This window comes from Salvelinus fontinalis, chromosome 37 (assembly GCF_029448725.1).
Source record: "Salvelinus fontinalis isolate EN_2023a chromosome 37, ASM2944872v1, whole genome shotgun sequence".
Classification (NCBI taxonomy): Eukaryota; Metazoa; Chordata; class Actinopteri; order Salmoniformes; family Salmonidae; genus Salvelinus; species Salvelinus fontinalis.
Window position 1 is genome coordinate 7,031,333 of NC_074701.1, and position 21,944 is coordinate 7,053,276.

General features: G+C 43.0%; 1 protein-coding gene and 1 pseudogene across 3 annotated transcripts; both read left to right on the top strand.

The window, feature by feature from the left end:
• Window positions 1-1,039: 1,039 nt before the first annotated feature.
• LOC129836029 (CREB3 regulatory factor-like) lies at window positions 1,040-13,886 on the top strand. Of its 3 annotated transcripts, XM_055901770.1 has the most exons (11): window positions 1,040-1,223; window positions 1,494-1,601; window positions 4,229-4,333; window positions 6,876-6,991; window positions 7,216-7,332; window positions 7,750-7,980; window positions 8,228-8,834; window positions 9,495-9,684; window positions 10,642-10,715; window positions 12,476-12,601; window positions 12,739-13,886. In XM_055901770.1, exons 4-11 carry the CDS (start codon window positions 6,983-6,985, stop codon window positions 12,852-12,854), a joined length of 1,470 nt encoding a protein of 489 aa, XP_055757745.1. In that variant the 5' UTR covers window positions 1,040-1,223; window positions 1,494-1,601; window positions 4,229-4,333; window positions 6,876-6,982; the 3' UTR covers window positions 12,855-13,886. The 3 variants fall into 3 exon arrangements, with proteins under 3 accessions (XP_055757745.1, XP_055757744.1, XP_055757746.1); XM_055901769.1 differs by lacking the exon at window positions 4,229-4,333; XM_055901771.1 differs by lacking the exons at window positions 1,040-1,223; window positions 1,494-1,601; window positions 4,229-4,333; window positions 6,876-6,991 and having other exon boundaries at window positions 7,247-7,336.
• Window positions 13,887-14,465: 579 nt separating this feature from the next.
• On the top strand, window positions 14,466-19,112 carry LOC129835909 (nuclear factor 7, ovary-like; annotated as a pseudogene).
• The last annotated feature ends 2,832 nt before the right edge of the window (window positions 19,113-21,944 follow it).

The following is a 21,944-nucleotide window of genomic DNA, read 5'->3' on the forward strand; positions in this document are numbered from 1 at the left end:
ATCAGAATGCAGAGCACAATGCACCAAAAAAAAAAAAAAATGCATTATGAAAATCCGCGAAATAGCGAATCCGCGATAAGTGAACCGCGAAGTGGCGAGGGATCACTGTATATGACAAACACCCAGGTCATTTTGGGTTGGTATAGATTGTTTTATTTGAGCTTGTTAAACGTTTAAATTCATTATAGCAAAATATAAAATTAACTTCCTCTCGCATAATGGCTGAACTATGCCACTTGTAACGTCTTCAAGAGGCTAAAATGTATTGATTACGTTCTATAGGTGTTGAACTAAGGTTGCATTTGCAATTGTAATTTAACAAACGTTTTGTTCTTTGCTTGCTCACCTCACTTTTACAAGAAATGAAATGTGTTAAACATATAATCAAATGTGTATTGCCTTAAGCAGGATAGTCCTAGTACCAGAGATATTGAAGGAATTCAATACTTTCTATACCGTCTCTGCCTACCAAAACATGCACATTATTTAAAGATGAGTGAATTATTATCATGAGGTCACCAGCACCGCACAGTGAGTCGACTAATTTAGAGCATAGAGCATTACTGTCTCTAGCCACTAACACGTGTCTCACCGTAGGCTACCTCTCCGCACCATCCTGTCGACTTCTCGTTCCTCCAAAGGGGGGCTGGCCCCACAGGAAAAGCTGATTTAGGTGTAGTCAAATCCATACACTGTGTATAGCAGGTAGTTTTCAGTAATTATAACACAATCAGACATATCTGCCTACACAAATTACATGACTGATGTTCTCCTTTAATTTAATTCCTTACTTTCTCTATGGTTCCTTTGGAACAAATCATGCATTTTCACAGCTGATCCCGGACTGAACCATTTGGGTTCTGAGGGGATTTATTTATCAACAAGTTCCACATTATTGTATTTAGAGGAAATATATCCTAGCCTAATGAAGTCTTGAAGATGACTATGTTAATTTGATGACATTAATGTAATATATGTCATTTTTAATAACAACCAATGTGTGTTTTAATGGGAAATAAAGAAAAATGTTTCCTTGTTTCGCCATGTCTAGACCATTCCAAAGCCAGCTGTTCAGAACTAGCCCAAAAATATTTTGCGTCGATATACTAGAGGACCACAACATATCTTTAATTCTTGTAATTTATGCGGTCTTGTGGAGAAGAACATTGGTTTATGTGGATGTCACTTTGTTCCCCTGATTGTAACTGCTGGAACAGTGGACGGTAAGTAGCCTAGCCTTCTACAGCAAGGTAGCCATGAATCGAGCAATAACCCTGTAGCCTACTGTTTTACGTTGGTTATTTTGTTGAAACTCTGATGCCAGTCAATGCTGATGTGCTCTTCCTGTATTATATACAGTTGCCTCCTAGGTTATAGCTGTGTAGCCCTAATATAAATATAATATTGTATGCTGCATAGGCTTATCGTTGCTGATATTGCAACGGGTACTATTTAGTGGTCAAATGTTTAGCCTATTTCCTATCGGACTTTAGGCTGCTGGCTTCCAGAGCGCTCGCTGTCAGACCCGCGGGGCTGCGCGTTGACAGATGACGGGGGCGCGCTTCAACATCGGAAAATGTGACACACCGTCCATGCAGGAGGTAAGACAGCTAGTTGTTCGTTCAAAATACTACCTTTTCGTAACTTGAGTGCCAGGGACAGTGTCAGGGTGATATTGTTGCGAAATGTTGTTTTAAAAGGCTTGCACGACGTTCAGCTAAATGTATGCTCAGATTCAGAAAACTTTAATGTCCTCAATGATGGCATGAGACTGAATGAGAGTAACATTCGGTTTATAGTGAAAATAAATTCACCCCACAGCTGTCAGGTACAGAGCTTTGCTATTCCTCTTATGTCTTGGAAAGAAGTAGCCACTCCTCTCGCTGTCTCATGTGGAAGAAAGGCTGTTTCTTCAGACTTTCCCTCTGTAGAGTTATGGTGTGTGTGTGTGTGTGTGTGTGTGTGTGTGTGTGTGTGTGTGTGTGTGTGTGTGTGTGTGTGTGTGACACAGGGAAATGACTGATTAGAACTATTTTAGGGATCTAGGGCACAGGATGTTGGCTGTGAATATTAGTCTTTCCTCTATCTCCCCCTTTCCTCTGTGGTCTGTCAAATAAAGTGTAACCTGCCATACCAACCTAAACTGCAGCAGATTACCCCTTGTCTATACCAGCTAGAAGCTATATGGTCTATATAACCATATATGAGGTCTATATTAACATTGTGCTCATGTGATGAGCTGCTAGATTAACCTAGATGTCACTGCAGTGATGAATCCATTAGTAGGCAGGATTAGGCGGCTGCCTATGGTGGCAGATTGACAAGGGCGGCATTTTCTGAGCTAAACTGACCAAGACACACCTCCAACAACAACACATAAAACCTCACATAATTCTGTCCCTCCCCCACCCCTAAAAAGTCAATTTCTCTCAACCAGTGGCCTAAGGGTTTTTAGGAGAACGCTGTGATAAACAGTGTGCACTTTGTCAACGGCAGGGGCGCAAAATATTTTGCTTGTCCATTCCCAGCACGCCTCTCCAGGGTGCTGTTGAAGAGACTCATTGCTGGAGCGCTCCAACAACGTTCCGTCAAAACAATCATCAAACATAAATGATGGAGCAGATATAGGATGTCGTAGAAACAGTATGTGGCCCTTTCTGTAGTCTGCAGGCTGGAGATAAAATGTATGACAATGTAATGAGACAGACACTTTTTACATCGTGCAGGATTCGCCGATCTGTAACCTAACATAAATACAGTGCATTCGGAAAGTATTCAGATCCCTAGAATTTTTACACATTCTGTTACGTTACAGCCTTATTCTAAAATGGATTTAATAGTTTTTTCCCCTCATCAATCTACACACAATACCCCATAATGACAAAGCAAAAATTCAGTATTTTTTTTTAGTTTTTGCTAATGTATTAAAAATAAATGGATATATCGCATTTACATAAGTATTCAGACCCTTTACTCAGTACTTTGTTTAAATACCTTTGGCAGTGATTACAGCCTCAAGTCTTCTTGGGGATGACGCTAGAAGCTTGGCACACCAGTATTTTGGGAGTTTGTCCCATTCCTCTCTGTAGATTTTCAAGTTCTGTCAGGTTGGATGGGGAGCGTTGCTGCACATCTATTTTCAGGTCTCTCCAGAGATGTTCGATCGGGTTCAAATCCAGGCTCTGGCTGGGCCACTAAAGGACATTGAGAGACTTGTCCCGAAGCCACTCCTGCGTTGTCTTGGCTGTGTGCTTAGGGTCATTGTCCTGTTGGAAGGTGAACCTTCATCCCCAGTCTGAGGTCCTGAGCGCTCTGGAGCAGGTTTTCATCAAGGACCTCTCTGTACTTTGCTCTGTTCCTCTTTATCTCGATCCTGACTAGTCTCCCGTCCCTGCCGCTGAAACATCCCACAGCATGATCCTGTCACCATCATTTATTTGTTTTTTATTTATTTAACCTTTATTTAACTAGGCAAGTCCAGTTAAGAACACATTCTTATTTACAATGACTGCCTACCCCGGCCAACCCTAACCCGGACGTTGCTGGGCCAATTGTGCGCTGTCCTATGGGACTCCCAATCACAGCCGGTTGTGATACAGCCTGGAATCGAACCAGGGTCTGTAGTGACGTCTCTAGCACCATATTTCACCATAAGGATGGTGCCAGGTTTCCTCCAGATGTGACGCTTGGCATTCAGGCCAAAGAGTTCAATCTTGGTTTCATCAGACCAGAGAATCTTGTTTCTCATGGTCTGAGAGTCCTTTAGGTGCCTTTTGGCAAACTCCAAGCTGGCTGTCATGTGCCTTAGTTAGGAGTGGCTTCAGTCTGGCCACTCTACCATAAAGGCCTGATTGGTGGAGTGCTGCAGAGATGGTTGTCCTTCTGGAAGGTTCTCCCATCTCCACAGAGGAACTCTGGAGCTCTGTCAGAGTGAACATCGGGTTCTTGGTCACATCCCTTAACAAGGTCCTTCTCCCCAGATTGCTCAGAATGCCAGCTCTAGGAAGAATCTTGGTGGTTCCAAACTTCTTCCATTTAAGAATGTTTGAGGCCACTGTGTTCTTGGGGGCCTTCAGTGCTGCAGAAATGTGTTGGTACCCTTCCCCAGATCTGTGCCTCGACACAACCCTGTCTCTGAGCTCTACAGACAATTCCTTCAACTGTTGGACCGTATATAGACAGGTGTGTGCCTTTCCAACTCCTGTCCAATCAATTGAATTTACCACAGGTGGACTCCAATCAAGTTGTGGAAACATCTCAAGGATTATCAATGCAAACAGGATGCACCTGAGCCCAATTTCGAGTCTCATAGCAAAGGGTCTGAATACTTAAGGTATTTCTGTTATTTATTTTTAATATATTTGCAAACATTTCAAAAAACCTGTTTTTGCTTTGTCATTGCAGGGTATTGTGTGTAGATTGATGAGGGGGAAAACATATTTGAACCATTTTAGAATAAGGCTGTAATGTAACAAAATCATGTCTAGGATTAGTTCAGATTTGATGATGAACCTGATTTAAACATCCAGACAAATGTTATTTTTCAATGTCCGGAAAAGACGCCTTTTCAACATCCTGGAAAATTTGTATTTTAAACATATGTAAAATAAATGTTTTCACCTTTCATTAAGAACCTAAATTGAACCAAGCTTAAACGTCTGAAAAAGACATATTTTACATGTCTTTTCAACGTCATTTTGCTCACTGGGAGTTTTTTGGTGGGGTCGGGAGTCTTGCCTAGGGCAGGCAAGGAATGGCCCTGGATGAATCACTACTAAGTAATCTCAGAGCCCAAAACCAAGTCTTAAAAGCCTGACAGCTACTCAATCTGTCATGGGAGACCTGTACAGTGCCTTGCAAAAGTATTCATCCCCCTTGGCGTTTTCCTATTTTGTTGCATTACAACCTGTAATTTAAATTGATTTTTATTTGGATTTCATGTAATGAACATACACAAATTTCTCCAAATTGGTGAGGTGAAATTTGTCACGACTTAGAGATCCTTTTTATGTCTCTATTTTGGTTTGGTCAGGGTGTGATTTGGGGTGGGTATTCTATGTTCTTTCGTTCTATTATTTGTATTTCTATGTTTTGGCCGGGTAGGGTTCTCAATCAGGGACTGCTGTCTATCTTTGTCTCTGATTGAGAACCATACTTAGGTAGCCCTTTTTCCCACCTTTCTTTGTGGGAAGATGTCTTTGTTTGTTGGCACTATAGCCTTTAGCTTCACGGTTGTTTTGGATTGTTTATTGTTTTTGTCGGCGTCATATAAATAAAGTAATATGTACGCTGACCACGCTGCACCTTGGTCCTCTTCATTCAACGGCCGTGACAAAATAAAAAAATAACTTGTTTCAAAAAAGTGGTTTGTGCATACGTATTCACCCCCTTCGCTATGAAGCCCCTAAATAAGATCTGGTTCAACCAATTAACTTCAGAAGTCACATAATTAGTTAAATTAAGTCCACCTGTGTGCGATCTAAGTGTCACATGATCTGTCACATGATCTCAGTATATATACACCTGTTCTGAAAGGACCTAGAGTCTGCAACACGACTAAGCAAGGGGCCCCACCAAGTAAGCGGCGCCAAGGAGCTCTCCAAACAGGTCAGGGACAAAGTTGTGGAGAAGTACAGATCAGGTTTGGGTTATAAAGAAATATCCGAAACTTTGAAAATCCCACAGATCACCATTAAATCCATTATAATAAAATGGAAAGAATATAGCACCACAACAAACCTGCCAAGATAGGACCACCCACCAAAACTCAAGGAGGACATTAATCAGAGAGGCAACAAAGAGACCAAAGATAACCCTGAAGGAGCTGCAAAGCTCCACAGCAGAGATTGGACTATCTGTCCATAGGACCACTTTAAGCAGTACACTCCACAGAGCTGGGCTTTACGGAAGAGTGGCCAGAAAAAAGCCATTACTGCAAGAAAGAAATAAGCAAACGTGTTTGGTGTTCGCCAAGAGGCATGTGGGAGACTCCCCAAACATATGGAAGAAGGTACTCTGGTCAGATGAAACTAAAATGGAGCTTTTTGGCCATCAAGGAAAACTCTGGCTGGCGCAAACCCAACACCTCTCATCACCCTGAGAACGCCATCCCCACAGTGAAACATGGTGGTGCCAGCATCATGCCGTGGGGATGTTTTTCTTTGGCAGGAACTGGGAAACTGGTCAGAATTGAAGGAATGACAGATTGCGCTAAATATAGGGAAATTCTTGAGGGAAACCTGTTTCAGTCTTCCAGAGCTTTGAGACTGGGACGGAGGTTCACCTTCCAGCAGGACAATGACCCTGAGCATACTGCTAAATCAACACTTGAGTGGTTTAAGGGGAAATATTTAAATGTCTTGGATTGGCCTAGTCAAAGCCCGGACCTCAATCCAATTGAGAATCTGTGGTATGACTTAAAAATTGCGGTACACCAGCGGAACCCATCCAACTTGAAGGAGCTGTAGCAGTTTTGCCTTGAAGGATGGGCAAAAATCCCGGTGGCTAGATGTGTCAAGCTTATAGAGACATACCCCATGAGACTTGCAGCGGTAATTGCTGCAAAAGGTGGCCTATACAAAGTATTGACTTTGGCGGGGTGAATAGTTATGCATGCTCAAATTGTCCGTCTTTTTTGTCTTATTTGTGTCACAAATGTTTTTATTTAGCATCTTCAAAGTGGTAGATATGTTGTGTAAATCAAATGATACAAATCCCCCAAAAATCTATTTTAATTCCAGGTTGTAAGGCAACAAAATAGGAAAAATTACAAGGGGAGGGTGAAGCAATTGTATCTAATCTCTGCAACCTGAACTAAATCAGCTGCTCGATTTAAAATGTTACTGTTAAGGCTAACTGTCTGTCTCTGTTATCAGATGATGTGAACTTTGACCTCTGACGGTTGAGGTACTGATGATGACGAAGCTAACCGTACTAAACTGTTGACCCATCCAACTGCCTCTGAACAGGTCCAAGCACCACCATGCCTCAGGTACACAGCCTTATTATACTACAATATATTCTTCATTATTCTTCATAATATATAGATACTTTATCATGATGAGTTGCTAGGTTACAAACGTAATGCTGGCTATTGTACAATATCACAACAGAGTCATTTCTGACTTTCTCTCGCTTTCTCTCTCTGTCCTCCTCCCCCTTTACCTTTCTATCGCCCCCATCCAACTCTGACCCCTTCCCCTTCTCTCTCTCCAGCCAGGTAGCAGTGGGATGGAGCCTGTCTTTGGTGAGGCCTATGGGACCAACGGGTTATCTGTGACCTTAGAGCCATTCACCATCTCTCCTACAGGGGGCAGTGCAGAGTCAGACAACGTAGGTACAGTGGAAAACATTTGTCACTTGTGTATGTCCCATGTCTGAATCAGTGGAGGCTGCTGAGGGGAGGCGAGGTCATAATAATGGCTGGAATGGAGTCAATGGAATGTGTTTGATGTGCTTGATACCATTCCACTAATTCCGCTCCAGCAATTGTGAAACCATGTGCTTGATACCATTCCACTAATTCCGCTCCAGCAATTACCACGAGCCTCAACTCCCCAATTAAGGTGCCACCAACCTCCTGTGGTCTGACTCAGTCCCTGATTAGAGGGGATGGAAGAATGAAAACCATCAATGCTATTGACCTCTGGATCTGGAATTGAATACGACAGAAGTAAAAAACAATGTGTGTGTGTGTGTATATAACTCAGTGTTATCATAGACAGAGTATGTGTTTGATCTGTTTTGTAGTGTCCTAAGGGTGTGGTGGTGATGTTGGGGGCCCCAGCCTTGTCCCTGTGTCGAGGCCAGCAGCCTGGATGTGAGCTACTCAGTGATCTCTTGGAGGATGTGTTCACTGACGACACACACACCTCCGAGCGTCGCTGGGACATCTCGGCACTGGATGACATCACACACTACGCCAAAGGCAGCCCAGAGGGGGCACCACCGAGCTGCGAGAGCTCCTCCGTCTCACCTGAGGTATGAGTTACTCTTAACCACATGTTGTCCGGATTGACATCATCACCAACCTTCACCATTAGATCCCGGGAAGTCACTTCTGGTTCTGGAGATCTATAGGGTGTGCAGCTGTTTGTTCCAGCCAAGCAGTAACACAACTGAGGAAGCTATTGATTAGTTGAGTCTGATGTGGGTCCATGGGCAGTCCTTAGGAACTCTGACCATGGTTTAGAGCAAACTTCTACCTACTCTGTTTTGCTCTCCACAGGGAGGCAGAGAAGAACCATGGTTATCCCTAAGACCAGGGGAGAGGCAACCGAGGAACCCCACAGACCTCACACCCTGTGTAGGGTTGGGGGCTGGACACCTCCTCCTGGCTGGTAGATATGTGGAGTCCTGGAGCCAAGAGGCTGGAGGGCGGGAGAGTGAAGCTAGGGAAGGGCTGCAGCAGGTGGGTCAGGAAGAGATGGTGCATAACTACTCTCTACAGAGTGAGCCAGACACTGAGTCTAGTCAAGGAACAGACAGCAATATTGAAGAGGAGGAGAAGGAGGAAGATGGGAAAGAGGAAGAGGAGAAGGGGACAGAAGCCATGGAGGAAGAGAAAGGGAAGGAAGAGGAGGAGCTTCAGTCCCATAAGAGACAAAAGAAACGCCGGCGTTACTGGGAATGTAGCCTCTTCAGTGAGGCAGACCTGGGGAGAGATGGCGATAAAGATAGATTGAGAGCCAAATGGAGAGATGGAGAGAAGGATAGAGGGAGAGCCGAAGAGAGATATGAAGAAGGAGATGAAGATAAATATGAAGGGGATATCATCTGGGGCCGTAGCACCCTACCCACCACCATGTGCCTGAAAGAGGGGACCTCCACCAATGGTGAGACCTCAACCCCAACCCTTAAGACTTATTCAATTGAATAAGGAAAGGAAGGTGTAAAACATTTTTAAATTTTATATGTTCTTAATTTTTATAAATGTATCAATACTCATTTGGTGGGTCACATACATACTAGGAAAGTGTTAATTTTAAAGGGATACTTCGAGATTTTGGCAATGAGGCCCTTTATCTACTCAGAAGAACACAGATGATACCATTTTTATGTCTCTGTGTCCGATATGAAAGAAATTAGAGGTAGTTTCGCCAGCCAATGCTAACTAGATTTAGCGCACTGACTGGAAGTCTGAGTATCGACTAGCATAAATCTGATATCCACGACTTCATCTGACTCTGGGGAAGTAGATAAAAGGCCTCATTGCCAAAATCCCCAAGTATCCCTTTAACACCATGGGTGTTAAAATTCAGAGGTAAAATTTGCTGCTTCAACTTCGCCATCTCTCATTTCTATCGCCAAACACAAATACTTTGTTAGTGGAGTCTAAAGTATAGCTGCATTAGCTGCACTGGCAGTTGCGTCTCGAGTGCTTGTGTGCTTGGAAACATACAATTACATTTAGTCATTTAGCAGATGTTCTTATCCAGAGCGACTTACAAACGTACTTATGTAAAACCATCCACAAACTCCTGTGTGTTCCCCAGGTAAGCCAGGCCAGAGGAAGGCCCGTCGTACAGATGCCAGTGACCTGACCCCCAGCCCTGGGAAGCTACAGAGCTTGGGAGAGCAGCTCCATACACTCAGCTCTGCTCTGGAGGGCCTGACTCCTGTCAGTGACCTGCCTGTTACTGCCAGGGCCCCAACACGAAAGGAGAGGAACAAACTGGCCTCCAGGTGCACGTACACACTAGGACATGGACACATACACACGACTTACCTGACTTACCTGTCTAACTATAGAGGCATAATTTGCTAGTGGCTTTTCCACACTGCACTTTCAGAAGTACATTTGATTTGTACAGCATGGTGTCCCGGATGGAAGTACCACTCAACAGAACTGTGCTGTGTTAAATTCAACCTACGTCTAGCTAAGTGCTAGTGAGGTCTAGTGTAGCGCAGCATAAGCTCTGGCTATAGGTTGGTAAACTGTCTCTCTCTCTCACTCTGTCTCTCACTCTCTGTCTCTCTCCCTGTCTCTGTCTCTGTCTCTCTCTCTCTCCATCTCTCTCCCTCTGTCTGTCTGTCTGTCTGTCTGTCTCTCTCACTCTCTCTCACTCTCTGTCTCTCTCCCTGTCTCTGTCTCTCTCTCTCTCTCCATCTCTCTCACTCTGTCTGTCTGTCTGTCTCTCTCTCTCACTCTGTCTCTCACTCTCTGTCTCTCTCCCTGTCTCTGTCTCTCTCTCTCTACATCTCTCTCACTCTGTCTGTCTCTCTCTCTCACTCTCTCGCTGTCTCTCAATTCAATTTCAATTTAAGGGCTTTATTGGCATGGGAAACATGTTTACATTGCCAAAGCAAATTAAATAGATAATAAACAATAAAACATTGACTGTAAACATTACACTTACAAAAGTTCCAAAATAATAAATACATTTCAAATGTCATATTATGTGTATATATACAGTGTTGTAATGATGTGTAAATAGTTAAAGTACAAAAGGGAAAATAAATAAACATAAATATGGGTTGTATTTACAATGGTGTTTGTTCTTCACTGGTTGCCCTTTTCTTGTGTCAACAGGTCACACATCTTGCGTGATGGCACACTGTGGTATTTCACCCAGTAGATATGGGAGTTTATCAACACTCCCATCTCTCTATCACTCTATCTCTCGCCCTCTCTCTCCACAGAGCGTGTCGGCTGAAGAAGAAAGCCCGGCATGAGGCCAACAAAATCAAACTGTGGGGGCTGAACCAGGAGTATGGTGAGTTATTTCTTCCGATTTATAATCAGTGACCGACCTAAAACTGTTGTTATGGGTTCTGTTGGTGATCCACCAAGTAGAGACAGATTGTGTTTCTAGCCAGGACCCTTTCTCAATCTAGCTGGTCCTTGATCTGTATGTGCAGTCTTAGGACTTGGTAATACAGAACAATCAGATATGGCACCACGCTATTCTCAAGATGTGACCTAATCAACCAGAAGCCACAGGGTTCTGACCACTAGAGGCTCCTCAGAGTAGGAAGGGGAGGGGAATGCTACTAAATGAATTTCTGAAAAGTTAAAATGGTTCAACATTAAAAAAGCCAACCTTTTTAGATAAAACTATACTAAATATATTCACGTCACCAAATAACTGATTAAAACACACTGTGTTCCGATGAAAGTCAACAGTAGCCTCAACAGCACTCTGTAGGGTAACACCATGCTGTAGCTGGAGGACAGCTATCTTCCATCCTCCTCTGGGTACATTGACTTCAATACAAAACCTAGGAGGCTCATGGTTCTCAGCTCCTTCCATAGACTTACACAGTAATTATGACAACTTCCGGAGGACGTCCTCCAACCTATCAGAGCTCTTGCAGTATGAACTGACATGTTGTCCATCCAATCAAAGGAACAAAGAATGAATCTAGTACTGAAAGCATAAGCTACAGCTAGCTAACACTACAGTGCAGTGGTGAGTAGTTGACTCCAAGAGAGTGAAAGACAATAGTTAAGCAGTTTTGAACAAATTAAGTAGTAGCAGCAGAGAGAGGGAGTGATAGCTATATTTCATTGTCTTTTTTCCTTCTTCTTAGTTTACTTTTCACTTATCTAATGCAGCTAGTTTAGCCTACTCAACATCCTGATTCAAACAGAGAAGAATGCTATTTATATTAGCTAGCTGGCTAAGGCTAACCAACGCTGCAACTCTTCAAGTCAAGGTTAAGCTTTCTGTTTTATTAATTTATTACCACCGGGGCCCGCTGGTTTAACTGCTTGCTGTACACTGTACTGTGTGATTGTACACATGAATTGGATTGTGGGTTTACTTACACGTTAGTTCTAGTTTGTTGACTATAATATTAATATGGTGACAACAATGTAGGCTTAGTGGTTAGTGTTATGGTATGAAGGTTTGGCTTGGAGAGGTTTTTGCGCTTGGTCATAGACAGCTGTTGTGTTGTGCACTGAAGTCCACAAGCGAAGGAAAAATGTGAGAGGAGAGCGGGTAAATGCAAAAAGGAATTATACAGCGAGCATTAGCAATGATTCCGTATTTGTCTGCTATGAAAGTGAACTGTGTGTGCGGATGATCAGGGGTGTATTCATTCTGCCGGTTCTGTCTTAAACAAGCAAACGGAACGGGGAAGGACCTACCTGAATTTGTCCAATACAAACTCTTGTTTTAGTTGCAAAACGTTCTGTTTGGACTAATGATTCCACCCCAGATCAGCTAGATACATGCAAGAGTGTGCAAGGCGGTTCTGAATGTGTCACTGTCTGTCACCTTGATTATTCAAAAACAATCTACCTCTCTAATCTTAAACGGCACCAACCGCCACTGGCCCTAACACACTGTTGTAGATAATTATCTCTTTCATACAATCCTTTTTCACACTTAACATAGCCTATGTGCTTTAAATATACATTTTTATGATTTAATTTATACTGAGACTTTCCAAGGGAATTTAGCCAGTATGCAGCCATTTTAGCTCATTCAGTCAATCCTTCATGTCTCTGGTGGTGTAATTCTTTCAGATGGCCTGTTGTGGGCAGTGCTGCAGATAAAGGAGCTGATCCGCCAGAGAGTGGAGAGCAGAGAGGAAGACACAGAGAGAGGATGTCTGAGAGAGAGACTGGAGGACATTCTGAAGGAATCAGCTGGTGAGTAGTGAGTATGTAGTCTGTTTGGACTGTCATGAGACCCTGTGAGTGTGACTGTATTTTAATGTAAGTATGTTAATTGTATGGATGTGTCTTTGTGGGTATTTGTGCGCATGCGTGCGTGTGTGTGTGTGCAGGGCCACGTGTAGCAGGACGAAGCAAAGTGTTTGTGGAGAGGATCTTGAAGAACCCTGCCGGGAGACAGAGCACCAGAGAGACTAAGGGAGAAGGGTCATCAGACCCTAGCCACTAACCTCTTCTCCCCACCAGAGTCACTATCCCGCCCCTTCTTGCTTCACTTTGCACTTTCTAACATGGAGAGAAGGTAGGATAGGCAGGCAGTCAGGCAGGCAGACAGACAGGTAGAAAGCATCTGCTGTGTCTTGGCCTCTAGCTGTTACAGTATAGCTGATGAGTGTCTCAGAACATTAACGTGTGGCATGTTTGTTTATGATTGTGTGTGTGTGTGTGAGGGAGGAAGTGTGCATAATTCCAGTGTATCTATTGCATTATGTACTATAGTATATACCATCGTGCCTATAGGAGGACACTGTGTGCTGCTAGCTAGTCGTCGTTATACACTATCTATTATGGGAGAGGAGTGACATTGAGTATGGTGCTTATAATGGTGGACATGATGACTAAGCTGTTTATCTTGACGTCCATTTTGAATCGTACTGTAAACCAAAAGTGCATAGATAAACAGACAGACAGGGGGAAGGACTTTGGCATCACGTGAATGTTGCACAGTGCTTCTCAAAGATGCTGCTTGCATGGTCGTTTTATATGTCTCTGCATTCCTTACAAAGTAAATGATGTTTCTCTACAGATCCTCTTTAAAACTGATGTCATAATGTACTGTACTTCTCTACAGATGAACCTGTGTAGAGGATTAAAAAAACTTAAACCAGGGAAACTCCCGTCTTCAGGAGGTTTTCTGGTTTTATTTTCTTCCTGCAAATCAGTGACTGGACTGCTACCTGGGAAACCTGGGCCCATGTTCACAAAGAGTCTCGGAGTGCTGATCTAGGATCAGTAGATCATAATTAATAGGATTACATGGACAGGGGGGGACCTAATCCTAGATCAGCCTTCCTTCCCTGAGACACTTTTTTAACATGGGCCCAGGCGTGTCTTCTCTCGGTAATGAGTGATTAAGTGCCACAGGGAGAAGAGAGAACAGCGGACACTGCTGCACCCCTGAGTACCATAGTTGTCCATCCATGTCCTAAACCCACAGTACTGTAACTGTTAGAGAGATCCACATCAATGGTTTCAAATCTGATTCATATATTTCATATATCTGATTCATCTATCTGATTCTTCATCTGATTCATCTATATAGGTCTTTTTGTAGCCTGTGCCTTTGAATGTTCTTTGAGAGCAATATATTAATACGCACACCACCACATCTCTCTCTGCTTCTCTCTGTGCTGCTGAGAATATAGAAAACACAGCTCATTCAGAGATAACAAATACCCTACTATACAAACCTGAACGTTTACTATTCTCTCATTTGCAAAATGGAAATGAGTACATCTGTCCTGCAGGGATTTTTGAGAGGAAAGGTGTAGTGTGGCCATTCGGTCAGTATAGTCCCTATAATCCCAGGCCTGTATTCATAAAGCATCTTAAAATGCTGATTTTGGATCATTTTAGATCATGATGAATAAGATTACCTGGACAGGGGGGACCTGATCCTAGATCAGCTTTTATTCACATTTAAGTCAAGCTAGCTAGTGACACTCCTTCCTACTCTAGGACTCTTTATGGATATGGACCCAGAGCTTTACTTCACTCCAAGTCCTGTCATTGCACTTCATGTACTTGAATGTAGGAGCACAGTAGTCTATTTACTTGAAAGATGGAGCACATTGAGAAATACAAGGTCCTGCTACAGTATATTACTGACACTGCAGGGGTCATGAAATGCCCGGCCACAGATCTTGGCAATAATCCTCAATTGGATGGACGAGTGACCATATCCTCAATTAATCCCAAACAATAATGGAACTGCTCATAAAAATATTACGTCTTAACATGCGTGCACAAACACACACATGAAAAGAAGTGATACAAAAACATAACATGTCATATAGATCATAACTAATAATTGAGAAGTCTTCACATTTATTGAATTTATAGATTTTGAAGAAGTGCTGTATATCATGATCAAGGGAACAGATTTGTCTGGGAAATTAACATGTATGGAGTTATAGGCCTTAACAGACCAGGCCTTAACAGACCAGTTATAGGCCTTAACAGACCAGGCCTTAACAGACCAGTTATAGGCCTTAACAGACCAGGCCTTAACAGACCAGTTGTAGGCCTTAACAGACCAGTTATAGGCCTTAACAGACCAGGCCTTAACAGACCAGTTGTAGGCCTTAACAGACCAGTTATAGGCTTTAACAGACCAGGCCTTAACAGACCAGTTATAGGCCTCAGCAGACCAGTTATAGGCCTCAGCAGACCAGGCCTTAATAGACCAGTTATAGGCCTTAGCAGACCAGTTATAGGCCTCAGCAGACCAGTTATAGGCCTCAACAGACCAGTTATAGACCTCAGCAGACCAGTTATAGGCCTCAGCAGACCAGTTATAGGCCTCAGCAGTCCAGTTATAGGCCTCAGCAGACCAGGCCTTAACAGACCAGTTATAGGCCTTAGCAGACCAGTTATAGGCCTCAGCAGACCAGTTATAGGCCTCAGCAGACCAGTTATAGGCCTCAGCAGACCAGTTATAGGCCGCAGCAGACCAGTTATAGGCCTCAGCAGACCAGTTATAGGCCTCAGCAGACCAGTTATAGGCTTTAGCAGACCAGTTATAGGCCTCAGCAGACCAGTTATAGGCCTCAGCAGACCAGTTATAGGCCTCAGCAGACCAGTTATAGGCCTCAGCAGACCAGTTATAGGCCTCAGCAGACCAGGCCTTAACAGACCAGTTATAGGCCTTAGCAGACCAGTTATAGGCCTCAGCAGACCAGTTATAGGCCTCAGCAGACCAGGCCTTAACAGACCAGTTATAGGCCTTAGCAGACCAGTTATAGGCCTCAGCAGACCAGTTATAGGCCTCAGCAGACCAGTTATAGGCCGCAGCAGACCAGTTATAGGCCTCAGCAGACCAGTTATAGGCCTCAGCAGACCAGTTATAGGCCGCAGCAGACCAGTTATAGGCCTCAGCAGACCAGTTATAGGCCTCAGCAGACCAGTTATAGGCTTTAGCAGACCAGTTATAGGCCTCAGCAGACCAGTTATAGGCCTCAGCAGACCAGTTATAGGCCTCAGCAGACCAGTTATAGACCTCTGCAGACCAGTTATAGGCCTCAGCAGACCAGTTATAGGCCTCAGCAGACCAGTTATAGGCCTCAGCAGACCAGAGGCAGTCGTTCCAGAAAGCTGTGTATTGTCGAGTTATCTGCTAGAATACTTATTCCCAGTCTTACTTAAGCCTTAATAACCTATTCATCTGAGCGTGCAGTAGTTAACATGTAATAAGCCATTTATAACGTGTTATTAATGCTTTATAAACATGTATGAAACATTTATTAGCTCTGGGACTGTGCATGAAAAAGAGAAAAACACAAAAAGAAGTGTCATACAAATAGAAACACATTGTTTTGTTCAGTCCATTTAGTCTGTTAAGTCCGTTCAGTCTGTTCAGTCCGTTCAGTCTGTTTAAATGTAGATTTTACTATCTTGAAGCTGCTGCTATGTCAATAAAAATCTATATTCTTAAAATGCCAAGTGTGAATTGATGAATTGATTCTATGATCAATGTGTGCTTCCATCTTAATTGAAATAATCAATGGTTGGGTCCATAAATAACAATTTTGTGTACATGAGCTATTAGTCTGCACACACAGCAAAACTACACAGACAGACACACGCACAATTTACCTGTCTAACCAGACTCCTAGTGTTCTGTAAAGCTGCACTTCTGAGTTGCCTGTTGAGGGTAACGTTTAGCTCAATGCTGTAACATTCAGTTTTCTAGAGTTCAGCTCTGTTGGATCAACAACACAACTCTGGGATTTGGTTAGAGGTATTGGAATATCTTGAGATATCTTTGGTTAGAGATATTGATATAGCATCAAAAATGTTAAACAAACGGGTCTCCAAGTGCAGCTTAACTTTTGGGGGAAGGGCCCATTTAAGAGAGTAAGTTGTTAAAAGTGTAAGTAACTTTCAGAAGTTACCAGAGGAGGACCTCTCCTGTATGCTGTGGCATCTTCAAAGATCCTGACCTACTGTCGTGTAGCCACAGCTTCAGTATGGCCTGTAAAGGAATGCTGTTCTGAGAAAGTATCCCAGGAAGTCCAGTTTGTAGGAGATGTCTGATGTCTGAACCTCCATGTAACTTGGCTCTAATGAACCTGTGTGTGAGGCCTTTTGGGGCTCCTGAGAGGTGCAGTGGTCTAAGGCACTGCATCTCAGTGCGAGAGGCGTCACTACAGACACCCTGGTTCAGCTGTCTAAGGCACTGCATCTCAGTGCGAGAGGCGTCACTACAGACACCCTGGTTCAGCGGTCTAAGGCACTGCATCTCAGTGCGAGAGGCGTCACTACAGACACCCTGGTTCAGCGGTCTAAGGCACTGCATCTCAGTGCGAGAGGCGTCACTACAGACACCCTGGTTCAGTGGTCTGAGGCACTGCATCTCAGTGCTAGAGGCGTCACTACAGACACCCTGGTTCAGCGGTCTAAGGCACTGCATCTCAGTGCGAGAGGCGTCACTACAGACACCCTGGTTCAGCGGTCTGAGGCACTGCATCTCAGTGCGAGAGGCGTCACTACAGACACCCTGGTTTGATTCCAAGCTGTATCACAACCAGCCGTGTTTGGGAGTCCCATAGGGACGCACACAATTGGCCCAGTGTCATCCGGGTTTGGCCGATCTAGGCCGTCATTGTACATAAGAGTTTGTTTTTAACTGACTTACCTTGTTAAATTTACAACAACAACAAAAACATTACTCAGGAGAGAAGTCAGAGAGCTTCAGCAGGGTCTAAGGTGCTCTGCGGTGTACATTGTGAGAAACTCAGATTAGCCAGGAGTTTCAGAAGCTTCACCAGTTTCTACGAGAGGAAGAGGAGACCCAGATAGCCGCATTAAAAGAGGAACAGGAGGCCAAGATAGCTGCACTGAAGGAGGAAGTGGAGCAGAAGAGTCAGTTGATGATGGAGAGATGAGCAGAGAGATATCATCCCTTTCAGACACAATCAGAGCCATAGAAGAGGACATCTTGTTCCTCCAGAACTTCTCACTCTCTCTCCAATGTACAGGTAGATTGTAAAATCATTCAAATACTGACTATTATATAATTGATGGTATGATGACTACACCTGCATTGTAGTGCTTCTACACCTGCTTTGTAGTGCTTCTACACCTGCATTGTAGTGCTTCTACACCTGCATTGTAGTGCTTCTACACCTGCATTGTAGTGCTTCTACACCTGCTTTGTAGTGCTTCTACACCTGCATTGCTTGCTGGTTTGGGTTTTAGGCTGGGTTTCTGTACAGCACTTTGATATATCAGCTGATGTAAGAAGGGCTTTAAAAATACATTTGATTTGATTTGATGACTAATCTACTATTCTGTTCCTCTTCAGAACTTTAAGGCCATGAAGAAAAGGTCAAATATATGCCTTTTGTCTCTCTCTTTTCTGTTCTGAGCCCAACCCCACAGCCGCACTGACTCCTGAATGTTCTTCCAGAGCCCAGAACACACTACCAGATCCACAGCTGGTCGCAGGAGCGCTGATAGACGAAGCCAATCACCAGGGAAACCTACAGTTCAGACTCTGGGAAAAGATGCAGGGGATTGTCAAACACAATGAGTACTGGACAAGAGAGGATGTGGTTGAGAGTAACAAGCGATTATATCATTGAATTTAAAATAGAAGGTTTAATACGTGTCTAATCAAAGAGTATTGTCTACAGAGTTTACAATGTCTCTGTGTTTGTTTTGAAGCTCCTGTGATTCTGGACCCCAACAATGCAAATCCCATGCAAATCTGACCAGTGTGAGACATTCAAAAGGCAAAAGGCAGCAGCTCCCTGACAATTTAGAGAGAATCATGAAGTATGCAAATATTCTGGGCTCTGAGGGGTTCAGCTCAGGAAAGCACAGCTGGGAGGTGGAGGTGAGGGACCATCCTGACTGGAACCTGGGCATGGCTAAAGAGTCTGTTGACAGGAAGGGGGAGCTGAAGGCATCACCAAAGTATGGAGTCTGAATTCTACCGCTGAAGAATGGTAAGTATACAGGACAACAAGATGAACCCCTCCCTCTGAAGCTGAGACCACAGAGGATCAGAGTGCAGCTGGACTACAACAGCAGGAATGTGTCCTTCTACGACCCCAAACATATGACACATATCTACACTCCTAAAGACACATTTACAGAGAGGCTCCACCCATGCGTCTCTATTTGATCACCTGGTGATTCCAACAACCCTGGAATACAGGTTTACCAATCAGAGGCGTCTCTGACAGTGATGTCATCTCAATGAGAAGAGTGAGAGTTTGTTTGTTTGAAATAATTCTGATTATTTAAAAATAATTGATGTGCTTTACAGAAACTATAGAACAGAAACATTCATACAATGTGAATTATCATAATATTCAGTATAGCTCTAGCTTTTAAGAATCAGCTGTTTATAATAGTCAATATTTCCAGGGTATATCATACGTGTAATGCTTACTCAACATGTTCTGCTTTTAATACTAAATATGTTTAACCTATAAGTTACAACATATTTTCGTGACTAAAAACATCTCTATGAAATTAATCTAAGACTATGTGGGCCGAATAAGAGCTCCCTCGCTCTCTCTCTCTCTCTCTCTCTCTCTCTCTCTCTCTCTCTCTCTCTCTCTCTCTCTCTCTCTCTCTTTCTCTTTCTCTTTCTCTTTCTCTTTCTCTTTCTCTCTCTCTTTCTCTTTCTCTCTCTCTCTCTCTCTCTAAATTAAATTTCAATTTAATGGGCTTCATTAGCATGGGAAACATATGTTTACATTGCCAAAGCAAGTGAAATAGATAATAAACTAAAGTGAAGTAAACAATAAAAATGTACAGTAAACATTACACTCACACAAGACATTTCAAATGTCATATTATGTCTATATACAGTGTTGTAACGATGTGCAAATAGTTAAAGTACAAAAGGGAAAATAAATAAATATACATATGGATTGTATTTACAATGGTGTTTGTTCTTCACTGGTTGCCCTTTTCTTGTTGCAACAGGTCACACATCTTGCTGCTGTGATGGCACACTGTGTTTTTTTACCCAATTTATATGGGAGTTTATCAAAATTGGATTTGTTTTTGAATTCTTTGTGGGTCTGTGTAATCTGAGGGAAAAATGCATCTCTAATATGGTCATACATTTGGCAGGAGGTTAGGAAGTGCAGCTCAGTTTCCACCTCCTTTTGTGGGCAGTATGCACATAGCCTGTCTTCTCTTGAGAGCCAGGTCTGCCTACGACGGACTGTACATAGTCAAAGCCTTCCTTAAGTTTGGGTCAGTCACAGTGGTCAGGTATTCTGCCACTGTGTACTCTCTGTTTAGGGCAAAATAGCATTCTATTTTGCTCTGTTTTTTTGTAAATTCTTTCCAATGTGTGAAGTAATTATCTTTTTGTTTTCTCATGATTTGGTTGGGTCTAATTGTGTTGCTGTCCTGGAGCTCTGTGGGGTCTGTGTTTATGAACAGAGCCCCAGGACCAGCTTGCTTAGGGGGCTCTTCTCCAGGTTCAACTCTCTGTAGGTGATGGCTTTGTTATGGAAGGTTTGCGAATCGTTTCCTTTTAGGTGGTTGTAGATTTTAATGTCTCTTTTCTGAATTTTGATAATTAGCGGGTATCGGCCTAATTCTGCTCTGCATGCGTTATTTGGTGTTTTACGTTGTACACTGAGGATATATTTGCAGAATTGTGCATGCGTAGTCCCAAGTTGCTGTTTGTCCCATTTTATGAATTATTGGTTGGTGAGCGGACCGTCTCTCTCTGACCCGGCTGCCTGGCGGAGATATGTCCATTTGATTTTAGATTTGTTCACTTCTGTTTAGAATTATTTATATATATATATACTACCATTCAAATGTTTCAGGTCCTTTATAAATTTCCTTGTTTTTGAAAGAAAAGCACATTCTTTGTCCCCCACAGTTTCAATTTGAAGAACCCCGAAAGGATACTCCAGGAACCTTTTCTTTTTAGAGAGTAGACGCTGATTTAAGATCAGTTTATACGTTTCCACAAACGGTTGGGATCAGGATTGGGCAATGATTATCTGATCATAGATCACGCCCTCAAGTGAGCCAATCTGGGGGGCCCGAAGCGGCATGCAGAATTTACCTCCCTCTAGTGTACAAAAACTGTTAGGGTATGTTGGGGGATAATGCCCCCCTTATGGAAAATGTCTATTTTCTGAAACAAAAAAGTATGTTTGGTAAGATTTAGTATATTGGCAATCCTAAGGCAAACATATTTTGAAGGGAAGTAAGTGGGCAGAATTCTAATGTTTTAAAATGATTTGATAAATACAGAAACTTTAGAAAGAGGGTGGTGGGTTTGCTGAGTTAGCCTCAGTTTCAATTCCCCTCAAGAGGAAATATGACTGAGAATGAGATTTGGGTTATGTGTGTGTGTGTGTGTGTGTGTGTGTGTGTGTGTGTGTGTGTGTGTGTGTGTGTGTGTGTGTGTGTGTGTGTGTGTGTGTGTGTGTGTGTGTGTGTGTGTGTGTGTGTGTGTGTGTGTGTGTGTGTGTGTGTGTGTTCGAACGTGGGAAGTGTTGGTACTTTCACTTGGCCAAAACAGTACACAATTACAGTCATCCCCCTTCTACATAACTTGAAACAGTTTTGCCAGGTCTTGTGTCTGGAAGTAGCCTAGCTAGCAAGCTAGCCAACACATTTTACCAATTAGCTTCAGCCAGCTGTGGCAAAGTTGGTTTGACTTTGGATACCCTTTTTGTGCTGCTAATTAGGGACCATCAATAAATTACACAATGTAAATGGAACAATATTTTCATTTTTTCAGACCTTTTAGTTGTCCCATTAAGTGCATTCACCTAATGATATTTAAATATGAATTTCTACAATTTATAGTTGGCTAGAGGTTTTTAATTCATTACAATTTGGAGCTATTGACATTTTAAAACATTTAACTATGTCAATATGTCAATAGCTGACAGTCTCTAACTAGCCCCATAGGGATATTGCATTTTAAACCAGGTTGGCCATGGGCATTAGGATCTGGTTGAGTGCAGCTGTGCTCCGAATTGATGAATACAGCTGCCTGCTTTGACATATGGGCAGGATTGAAATAAACTCATCCCTTGGAAAA